At 33.6% G+C, this 24,071-nt stretch overlaps 1 protein-coding gene across 2 annotated transcripts in view; it reads right to left on the bottom strand.

The window, feature by feature from the left end:
• The window catches only part of LOC128984411 (venom protease-like), a 56,750-nt gene that overhangs the window by 23,439 nt on the left and 9,240 nt on the right, over positions 1-24,071 (bottom strand). For both annotated transcript variants that reach the window (XM_054403731.1, XM_054403737.1), the window contains exons 2-4: positions 23,465-23,564; positions 7,749-7,853; positions 5,019-5,184 (exon numbers count right to left, since the gene is read on the bottom strand). In XM_054403731.1, the coding sequence (XP_054259706.1) occupies positions 5,019-5,184; positions 7,749-7,853; positions 23,465-23,552 (359 nt within the window). In that variant the 5' untranslated portion in view covers positions 23,553-23,564. The remainder of the gene's footprint in view (positions 1-5,018; positions 5,185-7,748; positions 7,854-23,464; positions 23,565-24,071) is intronic.

The following is a 24,071-nucleotide window of genomic DNA, read 5'->3' as shown; positions in this document are numbered from 1 at the left end:
TGATTTTTTTTTTGTTTGAAAGATAATTTTAAATGCTACCTGTTTTACATTTACACATTTGTTGTATGTTTAGTACATTCTTCGTAATTATGCAAAAACCTGTATTTTTAAATATTTTTGTGTTATTTTTGCTTGTAACATTTTATTGATACAATTTATCAAAAACCACCAATGAAAAAAGTTGTAGAACGTTTAAAAATCTTTACAAAAATACCAAATTCGATATGTTTTACTCAAAAGATTACGTCAAGAAACTAGATAAATCTCATAAAAACACCAATTTTAACGTAGCATTTAAAATTATCTTTCAAACAAAAAAAAATCATTCCGATCCGACAAATAGTTTGCGAAATATACGATTTAAAAAAATCAATGGCCGCCATGTTGATGACGTCATAGCTCGAAAACGTACCAGGTGCGAACTTGACACCCGAGTGGAAAACACTTCCTAAGACACCTATATTGAAATGCAAAAGCAAAATTCTCTATACACGACATGCACACAGAACCCTAGTCAGGTCCTGGACTAATTGGGTCTGATGATGATGATTGGAGTGTCCAATCGAAATCGATCACCACTTACCATCTGTTTTGTATATTTACCGTCTTGTGAGTAACAGTATAAGCGTAAATACAGGGTGATTTGTACTCAGTGTGACAAAATTTTTTTGATGTAAGTACAAAGTAAATGAAGTGTGATGATGCATATCAAATGTTCCAAGTCTCAAAATTATCGTCCCAAAAAATTATTTTATGTTTTTAAAAAATAACCATGCTTTTAAACTTAATACAGCAATTTCTCAATTACCTGTATATGGATTTGAGTAGATAATGTCATTTTCGTGTTCTACATTAAACTTTGAACAAGAATAATGGAAAATGGCGGAGGATCAGATGTAAAACTCCATTGTAAATAGATTCAAAGATAAAAATTAAGATGTTTGATAACAATTTTAAAAACAATTGTCTATTACATTTTTCACACCCTGTATACAAGAAAGTGTCGAAATATGTTAAAAACTGCGCCATTTTATAAGCTTTCCATATATGCTACACTATTGAGGTTTATGTCTGCTTATGTACGCTTTAATGGTTTGAAGACTACAAAGCATGGCGTCTTTAACATTTAAAACATAGAAAGTCGGCAGGTATTAAGCAAAAGTTGTATTTTTGTTTCAGCTTGAACAGTAAAAACAGTAAAAAAGTTCCCTGTTTTCTGGTATTCAAACCACTAAAACAAACAACAAAATATCTAAACCTCAATAGTGTAGCATATGGTTGGAAAGCTTATAAATTGGCGCAGTTTTTAACATATTCCGACACTTTCTTGTATACAGGGTGTGAAAAATGTAATAGACAATTGATTTTAAAATTTGTATCAAACATCTTAATTTTTATCTTTGAATCTATTTACAATGGAGTTTTTACAACTGATCCTCCGTTATTTTATATTATTCTTGTTCAAAATTTAATGTAGAACACGAAAATGACATTATCTACTCAAATCCATATACAGGTAATTGAGAAATTGCTGTATTAAGTTTAAAAGCATGGTTATTTTTGAAAAACATAAAATAATTTTTTGGGAAGCTAATTTTTAGACTTGGAACATTTGATATGCATCATCACACTTCATTTACTTTGTACTTACACCAAAGAAATTTTGTCACACTGAGTACAAATCACCCTGTATATGTTTTAAGAGCTGTTAAGATTCATTAATTCTATTTAAATATGAGTACTCATAAGGTTAACATGGGAAACTCCAGAGCCACTGGGGCGGAGCTCGAGAGTCCGATCAGAATAAAAAACAACTTAGTTTTCCTATTTAATGCCTAAAGAATCAGTGTACCAAATTTCAGCCTCCTAGGTAAATGGGAAGTGGGAGAATTAGTGATGAGTGAGTGAGTGAGTCGGTCATTGAGGGCTTTGCCTTATATATATATATAGAGTTGTGACCCAGCAATTGACCGGCTGTTTAAATATACAATTGAATAGGATTTTGATCTTTAAATGAGTACAGAATTGTACCTTAACATGTTAACTGTGAATTACATGTAATATATTACAGTTCCAATCAATAATTAAGGAACCATGACAAATAACAACCAACCATGTTTGTGCTAGACGCCATAGTAGGAAGCTGAAAAATGAACTGCTTGAAACATCTAATTTTGTTTGTGTTACAAAAGGATGATTGACACTTTCTTTTTTGAATCAGTCACAGAGTGAATTTTAATAATGCCCCAAAGTTACTTTTAAACACGTTTGTAATGGACTAGGAAATACAGAAAGCCTGTTATGATGCTATTGATTCAAAACTGTAATTCACTGAGGGGGTGATCATTCACTGGTGCACTCATCCTATTCACAATATTTGAATGATTTAAAACACTAGATTTAATGAAAAGTTCTGGACCAATTTTGATCAAGTTTCCACCGAAGGTGTTTGGTGTGAGCAGGAAGGGTGATGGGGGGGGGGGTTAATAGGTATTCCAAGATGTTAATATTAATTAGTTTTTAAAATAATTACATGGCAAAGATAGTAATAAATAGTTATAGGGCCAAAACCTTCCGTGTTCAACAATTTGCTTAAAAAAATCAAACTTGTTTTGGCCGTATTCCAGTTAATATCGAGTGTACAAAAATGTTTTACCAACCAAAATTTTGCAAATTTCATGCTCTACAACTTTGTATTGCACAATGGTATACAAAATATGCTTAGTTTACAACATATACACAAGAAACATAAAAAATACCGAAAATATAGAAGTTTTTGGCCCCTCCTAAAGTTAGCACAGGGTGCTAGAGGTTGAAAACTCAGGATATACATCCCAGAGTGCCCCCAGACAACATGTAAAAATTCCATCAAGTTCGGAATACTTTCCAGCTACCCCCACTATTTTTCATTATATCGAATGGACAAAACACGGCGGCGGGTACAAAAAGGTCTAGACTGACGTAGTGCCTTCCTCTCCCCACCAACCCCCCTCTATTTATCAGCTGTTGATAATATCTCGTCGATGTTTAAGGCTCCCTCAAAAATTATATTGGATTCAAATAAGGATTTATCATTTTAGGGGTGTTTTTTGCCGGTCTTGTAAATTTCATATTCCGCAATAGTATCTAATAATCTTTCCCTTCCTTTATGGGATCGTAGAACTTCTAGATTATTGTTGATATCTGTGTATTCACGGTTGTTATTAATCAAATGTTCAGCAAAGGCAGAGTTAGGTTATGGTTTCGGGAGATGTTCTTTAATGCGTATTTCAAATGGGCGGGAAGTTTGGCCAATATAAAATCTTGGACAACTGTCACAATGTAGTTTGTATACACCTGAATCTTCTGTTTGATCAGCGGTTTGTTTTCTTATCTTTTAATACTGATGAAAGTTAATTCGAAGTTAAATGGGACGATAACTTGGTTTTTAGACATTTTTTCTGCTTAATGTATGGTTTAGCTGCCAAATTCAGTAGAAACGTATTTCGGTCTGTATAAGGTTGATTTCATGCGGCTATTTTTCTTCTTATGTTTCAAGACTAATTTGTCGATGATATTGCTCCTGTAACCGTTGGCTATTGCAATGTTGGTATTGACCTCTTCGTTGTAGTTTTCTTCAGACATAGGGATTGACAGTAATCTATTAACAAAACTGTGATAAGCTGCCAATTTCTGGTTTTATGGATGTTGTGAAACCGGTCACACTAATGACGACTTAAAGGATTACTTGGACAGAGTCAAGGTAACCTAACCTCTTGTATACAGTTCATGAAGTAATCCGGAAGGTAATGCACAATATGAAGTTAGAAGCTAGTCAAGCATATCTTGCATATAAATACAAAGATGTAAAATTGAAAGTCTTGAAAACTAATGACAACATCAAGTTTAACAAAAAATGCTTAGAATGTGGCCTGATACCAAAATACAATAAGTAATCTTTCCCGTTCGTGGGCACTCATTCATACCACCCGATCGTGTTTTCGGAAAAATTGAGAATGACATAAGAAAACACGAAGTGATTGCGAACCCTGATGAGTACTTAGATATTATCGGTAACAGGACAACCATTCAAAACTTTGATGAAGACTGTAAGGTAAAAGACTGGCTGGGTGAAGCCAAGAGGGTCTTTAAGCCCACTGGATCTTGGCATTTCAAGATATCGCTATGCAAACGTTTCGTGTTTCAAAGATCTAAAACGAACATACACAATGTTTTGGTAAAAGGTGGAGAACACTACAACACCTCATTGACTAAATTAAAGTCAATTTGTAAGAAGAACTACCATACTATTGACATCAACCCCACAGAAATAAAAAAGGGAAATATGAAAAGCATAGCCGAACTGTTTGCGGCAAATTGTTAGCTCTATCACTGTCGCTGTTAAAAAGTATCGTTTGTAGGTTAAATTTAAATTTAATTTAACTGTCATAACCTAACCAAACTAACTAAACTTGCTGATAATGAAAAATCGAATGAAGGTTTACTAATCAAAAAAATAGTTCTGATCATAAAATTATAAATTCTAACAAAAGATGTACGGTTAAGAAGTAATCGCATTCTAAGCGAAATCTTTGACAAAAAGTTAACTCCTCCGATGGGATTAAGAATTCTCGATTCCCCACCCCTCCTCCGATGACCACAACCCTCAGGCCATAAATCAGGGGATTAACACAAACAAAGATCTGGGCCGTTGTCCGTCTCCCGACTTAGAGGATTACTTCGACAGAATCAAGGTACCGGTAGCTTAACCTCTTGTATACAATAAATACATTTGCCAAATTTGGTAAAGAAAAATCTATTAACAACAACAGTTTATTGCCCACAAGTAATATGGGAATTTTAAAAATGTCTATGTTTTACAGGTTAAAATTTGAAATAACCGATTTTCCAATATTTTAAAATATAAAACCCCAACCCCAATAATTTGACATGGGTCTAGGTCTTTCTGTGCCTCCTATGGTAATAGCTTTTTCCTTATAGGGGAATTCGCTAAAAAAGGTTAAATACTCTGTACTTACACAAATAAAGGTGGTTTTCTATTTCTAATAGTAGTGTGATGTACACAGTGAGCAGCTGTCAAGATATATTGATCAGTGATAAGACTGCCAGCACAGTTCCAACTGACATTGTCACTCAAGTTAGAGTTCATTGTGTAACCAATATTGGCCATCCAAGGGTAAGCACCTAGAACATAGTCAAGGTGTATTGAAGAGTGATAAGAGTGCCAGCACAGTTCCAACTGACATTGTCACTCAAGTTAGAGTTCCTTGTGTAAACAATATTGGTCATTCATGGGTATTCACCTAGAACATAGTCAAGATACATTGACCAGTGACAAGACTGCCAGAACGGTTCCAATGACATTGTCATGCTCATATCAGAGTTCCTTGTGTAGTCATCATTAGCATGGGCGTCCATCTGACTTTTCTATAAGGGGGACTGGGGGTTGAGGTACGGAACAAACCCCGTAAAATTTAAATGGTGGTCTTAGGAGTACTTGAGAAAAATGGTTAAAATTTAGATCTAAAATGTTTGTTTTAACACTTTTTACACCTTAATTAACTTTGTAAATTTATGTGTTATTGCTTCGTTTAAAAAATTTAAATACTTACTACTGTGGCCACTAGCATAATGTGAATCGTTTAACTTCCAAGGTTTACTCCACAATCTAAAAAAATCTGTTGTTTTGGGCAGAACTTCCTGGACAAAATTCACTATTTTTTACAGTTTTCCCAACAGAAAACCTGGTTTTACCGGTCGAAGACGATGATGTCCAAGATTTGTTTAACCTCGGAAGATGCTCATGATTTTGCCTACTGTATGCCTTAGATGTTCTCAATTATGCCATGATTACAGAGATGATGTTAACGATTTCACTGTGATCGCGGACTAAGTACTCGATTTTACACTGACAGCGGAAGACGTTCATGATTTCACCGCCACTACTGAAGATGTTATCAAATTTGCCGTGACCAAAGAAGATGCTCTTGATTTCACCGTGATTGCGGGAGACGTATACAGTTTCGCCAGGATCATGGATTATGTTCATGATATCGCATTGACTGCAGAATATGTTCTCGATCTTAGCATGTAGAGGGTGCTCTCAATTTTGCGCCTTAATCGCGGAAAACGTTAATGATTTCACCATGACAACTGAAGATGTTTTCATTTTTCCGTGACCACACAAGATGTTCTTCATATTACTGTGACCGTAGAAGATGTTCTTTATTTTGCCACACCACAACCGTGGAAGTTGTTTTTGATCTTGCCGTAACCACGGAAGATGTACTCGATATTGCCATGATACCGAGACCACGGAAGATGTTCTTCATTTTTCCGTGACCGAGGAAGGGGTTTTGGGTCTTGAGGTGACCGCAGAAGATGTTCTCGATCTTGCCATGACCACGGAAGATGTTCTTGGTTTTGCCGAGACCGCGGAAGATGTTCTCGATCTTACCGTAACCGCGGAACATGTTCTTGATTTTTCACGACTTCGGATTTTTTTTCGATTTTGCCGTGACCACAAATGACGATCACAATTTCACCGTGACCGCAGACTAAAGCAGGTTCAGCAGGTTCACCAGTGCTCAAAATTCCCGCAGAGTTACTGATTCAATAAGTTTACGCAAACTTTCAGGAATTCTCAGTCTCTATGGTCACCCTTGTCAGGGTCACAAAGGGGGGAGGCTCGAGCTCCCTCTTGCCCATATGGATGGACGCCCATGATTATTGGCCATCTATGGTTAAGCACCTAGAATATTTTCAAGATGTATTGATCAATGATAAGATTGTCAGCACACTTCCAACTGACATTGTCACTCAAGTCAGAGTGTTCCTTGTGTAACCAAACCAGGCAAATCTTTAATATGCCTACCTAGACTATGGTAACTTGATGTATTAAGAATTAATCTTGGTTTCTTTTTCAGTCAAATCAGTTCTGTCTTCTTGAGACATGGTAAAAGTTTATGAAAGTTTTTATTATGTGGAGCCAACTAAATCTTTATACTGTACTAATGGCAATTATTCAAGGTTAACTTATATATTGATGACAATTTTATGCAACCTATAGAGGATGTTTCAGGATGAACGATACACATATTTTAATTTGCTAGTTTGGTCTACCCAACAAAAAAATGAACAAAAAAACTATTCCATAGACACATTTTTCAGACATTTCTGCTTGCAATTACGCCAGATTGGATTATTTTCGAAATCTATACAAATCTTACTTAGCTGTTAAAGAAACCTTATTAGTTGAGAGAAAAAGGAAAAGAAATCCTATTATAAGTGAGCTTTCACACAATCAGTTACATTTTTATAAATATTAAAGAAACTCCATTTTCCACATTTAAATGTTTTATGAAAACATATGGAAGGAAACTAATATTAATAACAATAATATTTTATAGTTTCAAGATTTTTAAGTTTTAAGACGTCATGTTTTTACTAAAATTGGATTTGTGTTTGGTTACATAAAAACAATAATAGAGATCGATGATAAAAACTCATTGTTAAATTAGGTAAAAAAAATTTCTAATTTGTGTGAAGATGTATACTTTTAAATTAAAATGATATTAGAAATCCTGTCATATTGTAAGGGTGAATTGACTAAGATACAACTACTAGAACTCTTGGCATGTCAGGTTATTCCACTAAAATAAATTGCTATGTCATGTATGTGAACTAGTAGTTGTATGGCAATCCTTAATTGATTACTATAGTATTTGAATTTGTAATATAGTAGTTACCTAACTCTGCTGGTCTGCCATTAATGATTTTATCTTCAAACTTCAGTTTGGGTTTCCCACAAACGTCAAGTCCGGGAAGTTTCCTGGTTTTATATCCTTGTTGTACTACAAAAATTAAAAAAATGGGTAAGAGCAGTGTAGTTGTACTCATATATTGCAGTACAAAATATTACAATATAAACATTCAGTTAAAACATATAGCTCTTATTTAACATGCATAAATAGCATATACGAGGGTTGTTTTTTTTTCAACCTCCGATAGGCTATGAACAAAAGACAAGTTCATATAAAACATTAAATTTATTACCAAAAGTTTGGTCCATTTATGGTTACTTTTTGACATAATCACCAAAGAGATTTAGACATTAGCTATATCTGTGCACCAGATTTTTAATACCCTCTTCAAAAAAAGTGGCCGCCAGTACATTCAAAAAACAAAAAAATTCAAAAAAACAAAAAATATAAAAAAAATAAAAAAATCAAGAAAAAATAAAAATACCCCCGTCGCAGCAAACCTGCATACTAAGCGAATTTCCATTTACCCGGCTTGATTTCTACTAAAATATTCACTATAAATTTTCAGATTTATTTCCTATTTAAATAACATTAATTTTAGTGAGTAGTTAGGTTTGCTGCTACGGGGAACATGTTGAGGTGTGTTTTTTCAATTGAAATATTGATAGCTTAGTATGAAATAAACCAAATTGCCAAATTTGATTAAAATATATCCATAAACAAGCAAACTAGAACAGTTTATTTATTCTCCATAAGAATAACATGGGAATTTTAAATTTACAATTTTTTTAATTTTCTCCGTAGTCAATTAACATTCAAAAACACTTCAATATACTAAATTATTTGTTTTTTTAAGCTCTTCAAAATGGTCAGGAAAGAAATTTAGAAATTTAAAGTTTTTAGGGTCAAAAATGGAAAAAACCTATTTTTACCCCATAAAACCCCCCATAAACCCCTGATCCCATGGTCCGATTACGCTGGTTCGCGAACTCGTTCAAATAAATGTAGGTTTACACGTTTGTACCAAATTTCATCAAAATCGGATCAATTTTGCTTGAGTTATCGCGCTAACGGACACATATATAAATAAATAAATATATATATATATATATATATATATATATATATGAATTTGAACGGATGGTGTTTTTGGCCTCTGGGGACCTCAAAACGAAAAAGTAAATCGGTCCCGGGTCTAGGTCTTACCATGAGACCTACGGTAATAGCTTATTCCCTATATGGGAAATTCGCTAAAAGGGCTTTAAAATTTCTAGAAATTCAGTAAACAAAGCAATAATGGTGAATCTGTGGTTTATTTAACCATCCTGTCGAACTGTTGAACCAAGTCATCTGAAACGACAGTAATGAGCTGGTTCAACAAGTTGGCAGAATGGTTAAATAAACCACAGATTCACCATTATTGATTTGTTTTCTGAATTTCTAGACATTTTAAAGTCCTTTTTTTATGTTTTATTGATTTTTTTATTTTATTGACATTTTTTGTTTTTTGAATTTTTTTTGTTTTTTGGAATGTACTGGCGGCCACTTTTCTTGAAGAGGGTATTAAAAAGCTGGTGCACAGATATAGCAAATGTCTCAATCTCTTTGGTGATTATGTCAAAAAGTAACCATAAATGGACCAAACTTTTGGTAATAAATTTAATGTTTTATATGAACTTGTCTTTTGTTCATAGCCTATCGGAGGTTGAAAAAAAAACAACCCTCGTACATTCTCAATCTAAAACTAAAGCTGGGTCTAAATTTACTCTCTACAGAACTTAAATATTTGATTCAAATTCCCCCATTAGTGCATTACCGGTACACTGTATTAGAAAATTTTCTGTTGGTACCGGTAAGGGTACGTCGCGCAACGATCAAATAAGTCGCGTACCAGCATAGCCGTCTCTTACATGTATAAGGCTCTAGTATAAGGTCGCGGCCTTCGATGTGGCAACGCTGCAACTCATCCCCATTCTGGTCCAACCATCGTCCAACTCCGAGTATTTCCGCCAGCGGTAACGTGCAACATTTCGCCAAAACTGCGCTTTCACATTGAAATCTATGAAAGTGGAACCCGTTTAATAGATTCATTTTTAGCATGAAATGCAGCTTTTTGGATGTTTCAGATTGTATTACGAAATACACGTTATAAATGTTTAAATGTCGTTTAAATGTTTAAACGAAATAAATGTTTATATACACGTATATTCACCATTCACCACTTTGTTTGTGTCTTCCCCTGATGAAAGGTTAGGGTAGTAGTATATAAGAAAGAATAGTATCCCATGAAATTTATAATGACTATGGTTGATAAAACCCCACTTTTGATATTATGATTGTATATAAGAGAGTGAACACATATCTAATATAATTGATTTACACAAAGCATCCTAGCTACTGGACCATGAGAAAATGCTTTCACAGGGGGTTGTATGATATTTAACCTCAAAATCCAATGGGTCAGGATGTGTTGAAAAGAGCTTTAAAAACAAACAAAGTATTAGGCCTAAATTGTGTCTTTAATTCCTCGATACTATGGGTAACATTATCATCCCGGGATGAAATCAAAAGCGACTAAACTGTTGATGAAACTCCACTTTTGATATGATTGGATGTAAGAGAGTGAAGACTTATCTAGCATGAAAATTGAAAGCATCCTAGCCAGATGATCAGAACAGGCTTTCTTAGAGGGTTATGGGGCAAATATGAGTTTTGTTCTATTTTTTACTTTGAAAATTTCCAAATTCCACATTCTAACTGAAGCTAAAAAAACAATTACTGTTGTCAGATCTATTAATGTTGTGTTTTTTTTTTATTTATCACACTAGCTCTATCATAATATTATTGTTTGATAAAGTGTTACTATACAGAGAACATTTCCAATACAGATTCCTATGTAGTTCTAATGCGGCTAAGTTAAAGTTCCAATAAAAACTCCCTCATCAGGATGAATTTTACTAACTGTCTTGATTAGATCATGTGAACTGGCTTTTATGTGGCATTATGGGGCGAATATGGTTTTCTTTCTAAATTGACTTGAAAACATAAAAAAATCTAGATATTTTCTGATCTCCATATTAATTAATGACATAAAGAGAGTTGTCAAAATCCCTTTTCTTTAGTTTGTTGATAATGATGTTCTCAGCTAGTTAAGTCCAAAGATAATATGATGCTAATCCCACCACAAATAAGTTGACAAATTTTATCATAAAAAAAATTTTCTGGATACTGAATATTTCCTATATGGCAGCCTGTTCTGGACGTCTAACCAACAGAGGCCATGGTGTTTTGTTGACTTGTCATTTGAGTTATGACCATACACATTCACCACATCTGCACCAAGGCCTCAGGCATGCTCGAAATGATCTCCTGCTCTGCAAGACACTGTTTGAGCATTGAGCATGCATGCCTGCTCGATCCAGTGTAGTCATTTGTGCGCCAACCTAGAGTAGACTACTACTGTGTGGTCTGGTCGACTTACTAACCAGCGCAGCCTTATTAACTAGGCTACCTTCGTTTCGTCCACACACGGGAAGAATGAGCGTGCACCCAGTGTTATAAACAATCGATATATATTTGTAAAAAACCGAACAATTTTGGAACCTAATGAGTTTATGAAAAAGAAAATCTATTAAAACGGATCTAGGCGTTCCCTGACATTCTTTTAACTTTTATTCAAAAAGTTGTAATACAACTTATAAACCCATACCTAATTTTCGTTTAACCACATAGCACCCGATGTTGGTAATGCAACTAATCTTTCGCCAATACCATGATCACTAGATGTTGATATATTACAAGACTTTTTTTATTTGTTTATGTTGATTATAAGAAAATTCAAGTCTTAATCCAGTATTTAATTTTTTGTTTTTCAATTTTTTCAATTGTAACAATAATATATCATTTCCATTGTTAAATTGGTTAATTTAAAATTGTATGGTTAAATCTATATTTTTCTTAAAAGCAGATTTAATTTAAGACTTTTGATAGTCAATTACATTTACATGTACTTTCTCTATAGGTTAAAATTTTAATCCAACCTCTAAACCCATACACAAATTTTCTTTTTAACCACATAGCACTAGATGTTGGTAATGCTACTTATCTTTCACTAATACCATGATCACTAGATGTTGCTATATTCCAAGCCTTTTCTTACACAATTTAATTTCTAGACTCTGTATCCTTATGATAAAATATATCATGTTCTTTGGCAGATTTATCCAAATCATTTATACCAGGATAACCTCTTTTCAATCTCTTTTGTAATTTTTCTTTATTATTTTTTTTATTTAAGAGGTTGGCGGCGTCTTTTAACCTTGCATTTGCCCGTCCACATAGACATATGCCCGTGCGTGGAACGTATTCAGCAAAGCAAGGTACAGTACAAAGGTGAAATGCACGATTACAAGAAAAATATCTTTCTAGTATTCGTGGTGAAATGTACTGATCAATTTTATCGGCAGTGACCAGGATCCTAACCCACGATATCGCTGCCTTGGGCCTAAGCTCCGTGACGCTACCGACTGAGCCACCGACTCACACAAATTTAGTTCCAGGTTCTAGATACTGTACACACATGCAATTCAAATAGTAAATTATTTATAAATTCATACTAGTTTGATAATCTTAGTAATCCTGAACCTATAATTGGTGATATAATTGTTGAAAAAATTATTTTAAGTATTTTATACCATCTGGTTTGTTAATAAATTCATAGAATTTATTTTAAATAAAACCCTTAATAGCCCTTTTTTCATTAATACAATTTTTATTTCCTGCTTTTCCTTCAGCATATATATATATTTGATTATACTTTCCAATTTCTATAAATCATCAATATATTATCTGTATTCAATTTTATTTTCATATGGATATTGGTTAAAATTGATATTTTCTAATGCCAGATCCTTCCATTTTTCCTTTAGAACCCCAAATATGTTTAATCAAATTCATATACTTTACACCTTTACTTGATTTTGGGTTTCTAGTACTTGGATCATTATTTTTTTTAATTGAATCTGTTTACCATAAAAGTAAAAAAATCACAAATTAATGCAGTGGGTGATCGTGGATGTTGCTGAAATCTTGGAAGATCTATCTGATTTTGCTGTGATCGTAACAGAAGGTTAACTTACAGATGTAGCTAAACTCGCTTTTCCAATGTGTTGTTCACTTTTGGTTTCTACTTACATTTCGACAACGATATCGGTACTTTTCCTATCTAGGAAGTAAAACTAAAAACGTCCAAAACCCCAGATTTGTGCGTTTTTGTAACATTTCCTCTGAATGTTTGCTAGATATATGTACCGATCGTTTAGAGTTTACGTAATCTTTTAAATAAGAAACCTTTGTTTGGATAAAGGTGGTATCTTCAAACTGTCATTAATATGTTGACATTAAAAGTTGCTTACAAATAATGCTATTGGGAAATAACTTTGATTTTCGAAAACTTAAAAAGAAAATTAAAACCAAGGGAGACTAGTAATTTCGGTACTGCACCCCATCAAGTGAAAGTTTTTTTTAGCAAACGTTTTTTTTATTTGTTAACGTTACATGTTACATGTTTTGTGGCCTGTGTATTTATTTATTTATATATTAGCCAACGGATTAACACCTATAATACAGTTTGATTTGAAGGACAGTTTGAATTGGTCGTAAGTACTATAGTTATTTTCTTAAATGTAAACGTTGGTTTTTAGTACTGCTACTTTTCCTTAGAACCGGTGGTAGCAGTATTTTTACGTACAATCACATTACTATTTACAACTAGCCATTTGATGACACTATAACAACTTTCAAATAATTGTTTTGTTTGCAATGTTAAAGCGTAGGATATCCCCTAATTCAATTCTGTATTTTGTGTGTGTATGCTGTCAGTTGGTAACGCATTAATGTCCTTATTTCTCAGTGTTTCGTGGAAAATACAAGATGTTTTAAGCATTAACATTAAGCACCTTTGTTAATGAAAATTTCAACCCGAAAAAGTGTGCAGTAGTGAGGTTGAGGTAGTATTTTAACTACTTTTAACCAGTGTGAAAAGTAACTTTCAATTACAGGCCTACCTTAGGGCTATGCCTCATAGATCTATAAAGCAATTCCTTTTATCATTAGATATAAAATATGGACTAACACGATCGGGTGACATATAATTGTGAAGCATTCGTTTTGGCTTTGAAACTGTCAGATATTGTATTTGCGAAGGTTTATATGTATTCCTATACAGTAATAGTTTTGCCAGCATATCAGGAAATATTCATATGCAAACCAACTCCTGTTCTGAAAGTTAGAAGGTGTCAACTTACTACAAGATTCCCGTACGTAGAACGGGCAAACAGCTAGTTTATAGTTAAAAATCAATAATTTTCTTTCCAATAATCATTACAAATATCCTAAATTATTAAATGGTATATCAGAGCCTACAAAATTATCATACATCTGTTGCATGTAATGACTATACTGTTTAAAAATACACAACATATTTAAATAATTTAGAATTAATTTAATACCAACCTTTGTATAACACTGAAAGATAAATACATGATATGTTTTTATGTCTACACATTACAAAATATTCTTTTATTTTACCTTGATTGTCCAAGATTCAATCATAAAAAACAATAAATGAATTTGGTTTACAATAATTTAATGAAATTATATATTCACATGAATCACAATCAAAATCAACTACATAAAAGAAGAGTTTACCAGTTTGATTCTGATACTGACAATCAGTCGAGAACTTATCCAATACATTTAACTTTTCACCACTAAAAGTTGTGACATTAGCTTTGACAGGTAACAACACATTTTCATTCAATCCTAACTCATAAAGCAATGATTTGGAAATCACATTTATATCAGCACCCGTGTCAATTTTAAAATACAAATTTTATTACGAACTCGAATTAGAGCTCTCCACTCTTTACATTCAGCTTTAGGATTGACATTAACATCAGCTTCAGATTTATTTATGTTTCCAACAAACACATCATACCTATGATTATTTGAACTAGGCATACTAGGATTACCTTCAGAGCTAGGCTCATTATAGACCTTCAACTAAATCACCAAACTCACAATCTTTCCTTTTATTACGCAAGTCCGTAAAAAATTGGTCAATAGTTTCTCCAGGCTCTTGGGACCTGGTAAAAACTTGTGTCTCATAAAAGTCACATTTTTCTTAGGCTAGGCGCACACGAGCGATTATTTTGAGGCGACTATTTCATCGACTGATCTGTGCATCATGTATTTGAATGGAAGCGCGCACACAGGCGATCGAGAATTGCGCCGATTTTAAAATCTGGGTTTTGCCACAGATTCGTAGGCGAGGCGATTGTCGCCCGAAAATCTGTAACGAACAGATTGTTATCAGTCCGCGCACACGGTCGACTAAAAATCGGCCAGTCGCTTGTTGTTCTCCACAGGAGTCAGTGGACTTCAGTACTTCAGTCTGATTTGTGTTGTTTTCTTTGCTAAAAAAATGTCACAGCTGTTATAATAAAAACTGAAACTTTCAACAAATATTCTTAAAGAACTTTTTACTGTCATCTTGTAAAGTGTATAGTTTATAAAACTGACGATTTAAAAGTCTCTGACTTACTATCGGATGAACCCAATATTTAAGTTGTCTTCTTTTTTCTTTGGTCTAACTAGAAGAGCACAAACATAGGTTAATTCAACAAAGTCCATTTTAGTATAGCTTAAACCCATTTAAAAAAATCCATTTCTTGACTAAAAAATCGCCACGTGTGCGCCTAGACATAAATCAAGGGCGATTTATTTTTGGCCGATTTTTTTATCGGCCGATCGAAAAATCGACCGTGTGCGCCAGGCCTAGGCTTGGAATGTTCATCTAATTTCATGAGTACATCAGTAAATTTATTCTTATCTTCTTCATCATCTTTCTAAACAAAACTATTGAATACATCTATTCCATTTTTTCCTAGCCAAGTTAATAATATACTTATCTTCCGGTCTTCGTTATCTTTATTATGCACTAGGTAAGCACGACTGGGTATCGGACCACAGGATCAAATGAAGCCGTTCACACGAGCCTAGGACGCCGACTAGCTACTACTACTACTACTAGTAGTCGTGTTCGAGTTTGATCGATGTCCCAAAACCTAGTCGAGTCGGGCCCCGCTTCCCAGTCCGTCGTGGCAACTACCCAGTCGCCCAGTCGAACTGCGTGCGTAGCAGTACATGTAGCCTTACGTTCACACGAGCGATCGGGTAGTCGCGCTGCAGCTCGCATTCTTCTCTTTGTCTTCACCAGTGATGGATCCGAGTGGCATTGATATCGATATTTTCAGTTTTCACATAGTCCGTGGACATGTCGTTTGTCTGAACCGGTGTGATCCTGTGGTCCGCTACCCAGTCGTGCTGCTTACCTAGTCCAAGCCTAGTCTGCTAGGTATGTCGTTCGTGTGAACCGGGCCTTATCCAGACCAATTGCTGAAATATACAGTTCTAGTCTCTGCTTCCATTTTGTCAAATTTTCAGGGATATTACCAGTCAACTGAAATTCTGAAGGAGGAGTTAATGCTACATTCATTGTATTACATCTCATAATATAGCTTCAATATTCATTATTACGATATAGCCGACATATCTTAAAGATTCCATCGCAAATCATACTCTGGATCACAGTTAATCCCATAAACCATTATCTCGGGGCTCCGTAGCCTTCCAACGCCGTTTTCCAGTGTGAGTTCAGACAGATCTGGGGACCGTAGTTTTCTCTATAACCTATCCCACTTTCCGACAATAGTTAAACAGCTTTACTGGACCATTTTATTACTGCTATTTAAAACTTATGTATAATTTCACAATAACTGAACTCAAATCAACTTCTGACACCATGATATAATTATTATTGCTAATTAATACAATATTTATAGGCTTATCTCAGAGGATCGACACGGGTAGTGAATACACGTTTCTACCTACAGTGAATTCAAAGACCTTTATTTTTTTAATAGAGTAACTAACATCGATACTGCAAAGAGGAATAAGATTAAGCACAAGAGTTGTAACTTATATTATAACAGGTGCTAATAGTAGTGATTTTTTTTTTATTCTTGTAATGGCTCTATTAAAGGTTGAAATGTTTGGAACCTCTCTTCAGCCTCTAGAAACTTGCCACGTTTTAAAGCTCTATATTTTTCTCGTATTTGATTTGCAGAGTCAACCAATTCTTTTTGAATGTTTTTAATATTTATATACATTTTATTTATCTCATTTGACAAAGGATTGTACTCAAACACATTATCTTGTATTATAAAACAATATGCAGATGTATTTTTTGGCACATTTTAAGCAGTTTCAATCTCTAATTTAATATCAACAATTCCTTCCTTCGCTGTTTCGTTCTGTCTAGAACAATCTATTACAATTAGTGGATATTTCTTCATAAACTCAGCCCTACTAATCATAGGATCTGGGATAATATTGTAGTAAGTCTCTCTAAACCTCATAAACATCTCATAAGCTTTAGAGACATCTCCATTTTCAAAGTCGAGATTTAAATCGCTATAAGGATAATATTCAGAGTTTAGAAATACTTTGAGATTTTTTAATTTACAGTGATCAAATTCATCAGTTCTTTTCGTGCTTTATTGTACCTAGCTGTTTGGAAACCAAATATAATATACCTGGGCTTCTCCAAACTGGAAGACGTCTTTACTGGCCATGTATTGGGATAGGATGGAAGTTCATGCAGCTCTAAACTTCTAAATGCAATTTGCAAATTTTTATTTTGCAATAACATCTTTTGTAATTATAACTTCTCTCCATCTGATGGTATCACATGTGGCATCACCCATTGAACTGAGTTATGTGTAACTTTGGGAATTGTATAAGCAGTGCCACTGGTTGGAGCACTAGTGGTTGTTAATATACAATTTAAATCATTTTTGGATCTTTTCAACACCAACTCTTGTTTGACATTTACCAAAACCTTATTAAAATCCTCAAATACACCCATTAACAGCTCTAATGGCAAACACGTACTATTGTACCAATACTAAGGTATTGGCCACCTTTATGGAACTCTTTTAAATTCGTGTCAGAATAAAATGACACATTTGACAATTTAGTAGTTTTATTGTAAGAGCTCAATATTTTCATTAGACTAGAAATTCCTGGGTTTCTTACAATGTCTATTTCTTTACCTGTAACTTCGTATCTAATTTCATCAAATAAGAACGCAAATGCATTATTTATAAAATGACCTTAATCATGATTCTCAATTTCTCCTTTAATATAGAGATAACTCCTACATGGGAGAGTTAGCAAATCTTGATTATTATTACATATTCGAATTTCATCAAAATTATTTATTGCCAAAGTGTTGTGTGGAACAGAGGAGTGATTTGTAATTTTAACCACACTATCGTCGAATTGGAATTTCCCTGTAACATCTAGAAAATCTTCCATTTTATTGATAGAAAATTTTAACTTTAGTCCTTTTGATTTTAGGAACCTAGCATTGTGTACACTTATAAATAGCTGCCCACTCTTATAAATTCTCATATCTTTTTTATATAACAAGTAATTGTAGTTTCTTCTCAATTAAAGTCAAATGCCTTGTCGTGCTGATCGGCAAATGTAATACTGACAACATCTAAATTTCTCTTATTTACAGGAAAATATATAATATTTCTTGGAACTTCAATAATTTTGTAGCCAGGAGGAGTTTCTGGATAAAAGCTATGTATGGTGTGTGATTTTTTGTCATTTAAATAAGACCCATTTGCAATATTACATTTTACTCTAATCCTATTCACATTATTAATGTTTATTTTATTTGTAGATTCGAACGGAACATAAGGTGTAGAAACTCCTTTAAATCCCAATAAAACAGACCCTAAACAAGGTTTTGTAAAATCAAACACATGGCTAGAATGTAATGTCACTTTCATAGTTTTCTTATTAGCTGTGAGTAAGAAGTCCGGGATTTGCTTTTGAATTTCCTTTGCAAGCTCAAACACCTCATATGTACCTTCAAAAATTTCTATTGTAATTGGAGCTTTGTGGTCATAATAGAAAACATCCTCACCTTCTCCAATGGTTAATTTGTTGCCTTAAAGTTGATTTAATTTTGGAATAAGCCCTTTGAACATAAGTTTGACTTTAGTCTTAATTATTGTTTCTCCATTTTATGTATTATAACTTAAATTTTGCCATCTAATAACTGGTTTAAATCATCAACTAAGATCTCTCCTTTTGGTAATGTTATTTTCTCTACTTTGTAATATACTTTGCAAATCTTGATTATTAATACATATTCGAATTTCATCCAAATTATTTATTGCCAAAGTGTTGTGTGGAACAGAGGAGTGATTTGTAATTTTAACCACTGTAATTTTAAGTAATTAGAGGTTTTTTAACATTAAATATAGAATTACTAGCAGAGTACCCGTCCTTCGTACGGGGTTGGCATATAAGTTTAAATTGCTTATTGCAGTTATACTCAAGCTTCGCGTTTGCAATGGGGGAGGACAAAGTTTGATAAAATTTGCTTCTTTAAATTGACGGTATACTATGGTATTACACATCTACCATAGCCATAATGTTCTACCTCATCAGGTGATGAGGTAGAACATTATGGCTTTACTGTTTATTGTTGCTTTATTATTTAGTTATTATTTAGTTTAGACCCTATGATGATTCTTATTATTTATTATTGCTTTATTGTTTATATATATCTTTATTGTTTAGGTAACCAATAAAGAAAAATAAAGATTTACAAATTAAAAAGTCACAATTTATTCATGACATTAAACACATAAACATAGCTGTAAACAATCCTACTTTGACAGTTCTCATTGCGTATCACAGTTGTTTGTTGCTGTTTAGCTCAAATTAGCTGTTTACATAAATGCAAAAAATATAGTGCTGCACCCTGTTGGTAAATCTTATAACTTTTTAATGCTTTTGTATATCATAGAACCAACTTTTTTTAGTTGAAACAGCTGACTAAATTCTTTAATTCCCTTTAAATATGAATACTCATAAGGTTAACATGGGGAACTACAGAGCCACTGGGGCGGAGCCCGAAGGGATTTTTGAGATAAGAATATGCCTATATGTTAATCGGGAATGTGAGCTATCATCATGAAAAATTTCAGCCCAATCCATCCAGTGGTTTATGCGTGATTGACAGGTCTGTAGATGATTTATCAAAAGAAAAACGAAGTAAATTCCCTTAGGGCTCTGCCCCAGAAGCCTTTAAAGGTCCATCCACAGATTTCTTATTGAACCATCTTATATCTGCTTTACGGGCTTGTGTCTGGCTTTTTCACCACTTTTGCCTATATTTTATCATATTATTCTAGACAGATCATCATAGCTTATGAGATTATTATCATACATGTTTTCAATCATTGGAAAAATCTTCGATTGTGTGAAAAAAAATACAGGGGCAGAAGGGCACGGTGCCTATTTGAGCCGTGTCCATATTTTGTTAAAGTAGTTTACAGCAATTGGATAAAACATTTTACGATATTTATATAGAAATATGTGCATGATTTAGAAATTCATTAAGCTGGAAACCTGCAATATATTGCATACTTTTCAGAGAGGTTACTTCAATGTATTCATTCAACAGTGAAAACGTAATATAGATATGTATACAAATAAGAACATGAACTCTTAGAGAGCCTATTCTAATGTTATTAGACTAACGAAAAGGGTTGTGCATGTTTACTAGCGCTCCTCATAAAAAACCCATTAATTTATGTAAAAAAAAAATATATATTCTTGAAGTGCACTGTGCCGCAATTAAAAAAAATCTATTTAACTTACCCATATAGTTACAAAATGCTCAAACTCGCATTGTGATATTTGACATTTATAATTTGGTTTATATTTCTCCAACATATAATTCATCTGCAGAAGTTTATTGTGCTCTTCTTACCGTGTCTAATAACATCCAAACACTCCTAAAATGGTACCTATCTTGAAAAATTATTTGCAGTAGCCTATATTACGGACCGTAGCCCACTGGGCTGGTAAAATATTGAAAATAACACGACATTTTGGCTGTAAAAATGGCACAATGAGTAAATACTATTTAAGCAGCTACTGCCATGACAGATAGGCCATATTCCTTCACATCATCCTTTATAAGATACGTCGATTAAAAATGCATGTAAACGTCAATATTTACGTAGCAGCCAATTTACAGTATTTATTACTTTTTGGAAATGCCACGTTGCTATGTCATTTGCATTATTTGTTGCCAATGAAGCCGCACGACCATATAAACGAGGAGACCCCTAACAGTTCAAGAATAAAAGCCAACTTCACTTCAAGTATATTCCACTAGGCCTACACCTAACATTCCGTAGAGAGATTATATTAAAAACTTTATGTAATTGATAAAGCTGAGACAACTAACTGTCATCCCCCATGTCAAGGAATTCCAGCTATAACAGTAACCCTACAACCAATTTCTCAAAACTATGATAGAAGGTTATTCATTGGCACAGAAGTACGATATGAACTGACGCGACGTGACGAAGGAAAAATCAAACTTACACTGTACCCTTTGAAGTTAGAACGTGTCTTACCAACAAACAGGTATTTTTTTTTATATAAAATCATAGCTCAATCTGCATTACACTGATGAAATCATGGAAGTGTTTAACTACAAAAGATCCACCAATACGAATTTAATACTATTTAAAGGTTCTTCCAATGGAAGAGCTACCAAATAGCATACCAATTAACTCCTATGACGTACGGTATGGGAAATATTTTTTTCATTGAATTATCAACCATATTTGGTAATTAACGCAATTAATATCATTATTGTTTTTACCCTTATTACTTATTAAACAATGCCAAATGATCAAAATATGTATAATTTCACTCAATTTATCGCAGTTAGATGAATTAGCGTAAGCCTTGAAAGTAACCGTCGATTTCGACGGGTTTCACCTAGTAATAATAAATCAATATGAGTATTACTATTCAGTTTGGTCGTTCTTAATGGATATATACATTTCTGGTCTTCAACTCCAAATACATTAACACTTATGTTATTTTGTCTTTCAAATTTATCTATTTCAGATATTTTTACAAGTTACTTTATATTTTTCATATTTAACTGACTTTCATAAGGTACATAATTGGAGACCCTTTCAGCATGTTCATTAGAGTTCCTTGGATTTAAAGCTGCAAAAATTTACCAACAGAAGCATTTATTGTCAGAATTTTTTATATTTAAAACTGCATGTTTTTATTGAATACTTTTTGGTGTGGGGATATATGACTTTGGAGTTAGGGGCTTATACTTGTTAACCTGCAACTGCCAATATTTAGTATGGTCATATATCCATCCACTACCTTGGGCTTGATATTTATGCATCGATGCGTCAATCTTTAAAAGTGCATTTTCAATTTGAGGCTTTAAATCTCTCTTCTAAATAGTTAAGGTAGAAAGGCTTCTAAAATCCGCAATGCATTCCTTCTCATTAACTAATTTTCCATTTTGATCCATTGAATATTTTATAAATTTGATTTTCCTAACTAAAGTCCATTTTATCGGAAGAGGATAAGACTTCAGAGTATTTTCAAGGTCAGCTCTAATCGAGTCACCGACAAATTTAATAATTGTATATGGACATTTGATGCAAGAATTGGCGTGTCTTTAAAAATGTCCAACAACATTCATTTTACAGAAGTTATAAAAAGTGACTTTGTAATATATGCAATTTTAGAGCCATGTTATTATCACAGATTAAATCACAAACTTTGCACAGTTTCGCCATCATTTGATGTATTACCTTGTAGTGGCGAATCAGGTTGCTTTTGTTGGAGAGCGACACGGAGCAGTGTTGACATGACGGCTTCATGTTTAGGAATGAGGTCTCAGGCCGATGTTACCTCTATATATAGACTTTTGGAAAATTTCCAACCAGAATTTAAAAAATTTCAAAATTTTTTACTAGAAATTAAGAAATTTAAAATATAATTTTAAAAAAATAACTAGGAAATGTTTCAACAAAAGATGACATTTAGAAGGTTTCCCACCCAGGACTCAATCATGAGCTGCCACTGGGGACAGGAAGCAAGAAGCGAGAAGCCTGACTATGGGCCGGGAGCGCGCCCGAGTTCACGTGCAAACCTCGCTCGATTTTGAGAATATACATAAGAATGGATGTGGATTTTAAATGTTTATGGAGTTGTACAATAGTATAGAACATTTGTATAGGGGTGTATAGACCGAGAGCAGGATTTTTTTTAAAGTGGCTAAAAAAGCTCACCATGTTATGCTTATGGGGAAAAACGCCCCAAGTGACTTTAAACCGGCATATTGCCCCTACTGATATTTTACCAGTATAAGTTGAAATTGATTATAGTAAGTTGAAATTCTAAAAAAAATATTCAATATTGATTTTGAATAGAGTTTTGAAGTCAAGAAAAACATTACATGAATTTTTAATGCATATTTAAGCGGGCCCAAGCGGGGGTATTTAAAATACTTTAAAAGAATGTTTCAACAACTTGTAATGTTAGCAAAAATAGGAAATACCATTAACATTGTTATTTGATCTTAGCCAACTAAATTGTACAGCAAATTATAGTGGTGTAAAATATTGATAACAAATAAATATTTTAGTGCACTCTTACTTGTACAATCTTCAGAATCAGAATCCAAAAGTCAAAGGTAGAACTATTGTGGTACTTACTGCTCATCTGACCGAGGCATTCCAGTATGGTTGTTGTCAATAACAGCAAAAGTCCTGGTCCAACAACCATTGGGGTGCACAGCAACATGGTCTCAAAAACCTGGTGCGAAAGTAGATTTAGAGCTTTATATCGGAAGACGACTAGTCAAACAATAACAAGTGCTGGACACGTTTAAGTATGGCCAAAGCTCTACACTTTTACGTCTAACTGGAATACTGTATTGAAGGGTTATGTCATGGAAAATCGTATGTTCTGATTTTTCATTGGTATTAATTACAAGTTTTAAATAGGTGTCATATATAAAATAAATGATTAAAGCAATTTTCATAATAGAATGCTTGAAGATATTTTCTATCAAAAAGATCACACGTTTTGTCTTTGTATTGAGTAAAGATGTATTGTTAGTAGGATGAGTGGCGCGATCTTTTAGTATAGTTAGTAGGATGATTGGCACGATCTTGTAGAATTGTTAGTAGGATGATTTGCGCGATCTTGTAGAATTGTTTGTAGGATGAGTGGCGCGATCTTTTATTATAGTTAGTAGGATGATTGGCGCGATCTTGTAGAATTGTTAGTAGGATGAGTGGCGCGATCTTTTATTATAGT

Source organism: Macrosteles quadrilineatus, unplaced genomic scaffold (genome assembly GCF_028750875.1).
Source record: "Macrosteles quadrilineatus isolate MER2022 unplaced genomic scaffold, UCM_ALF_1.0 Scaffold_1__1_contigs__length_201487025, whole genome shotgun sequence".
In the NCBI taxonomy this organism is placed as follows: domain Eukaryota; kingdom Metazoa; phylum Arthropoda; class Insecta; order Hemiptera; family Cicadellidae; genus Macrosteles; species Macrosteles quadrilineatus.
Note: the sequence above shows the minus strand (reverse complement) of the source record. Positions and strands in the feature narration are given on the sequence as shown.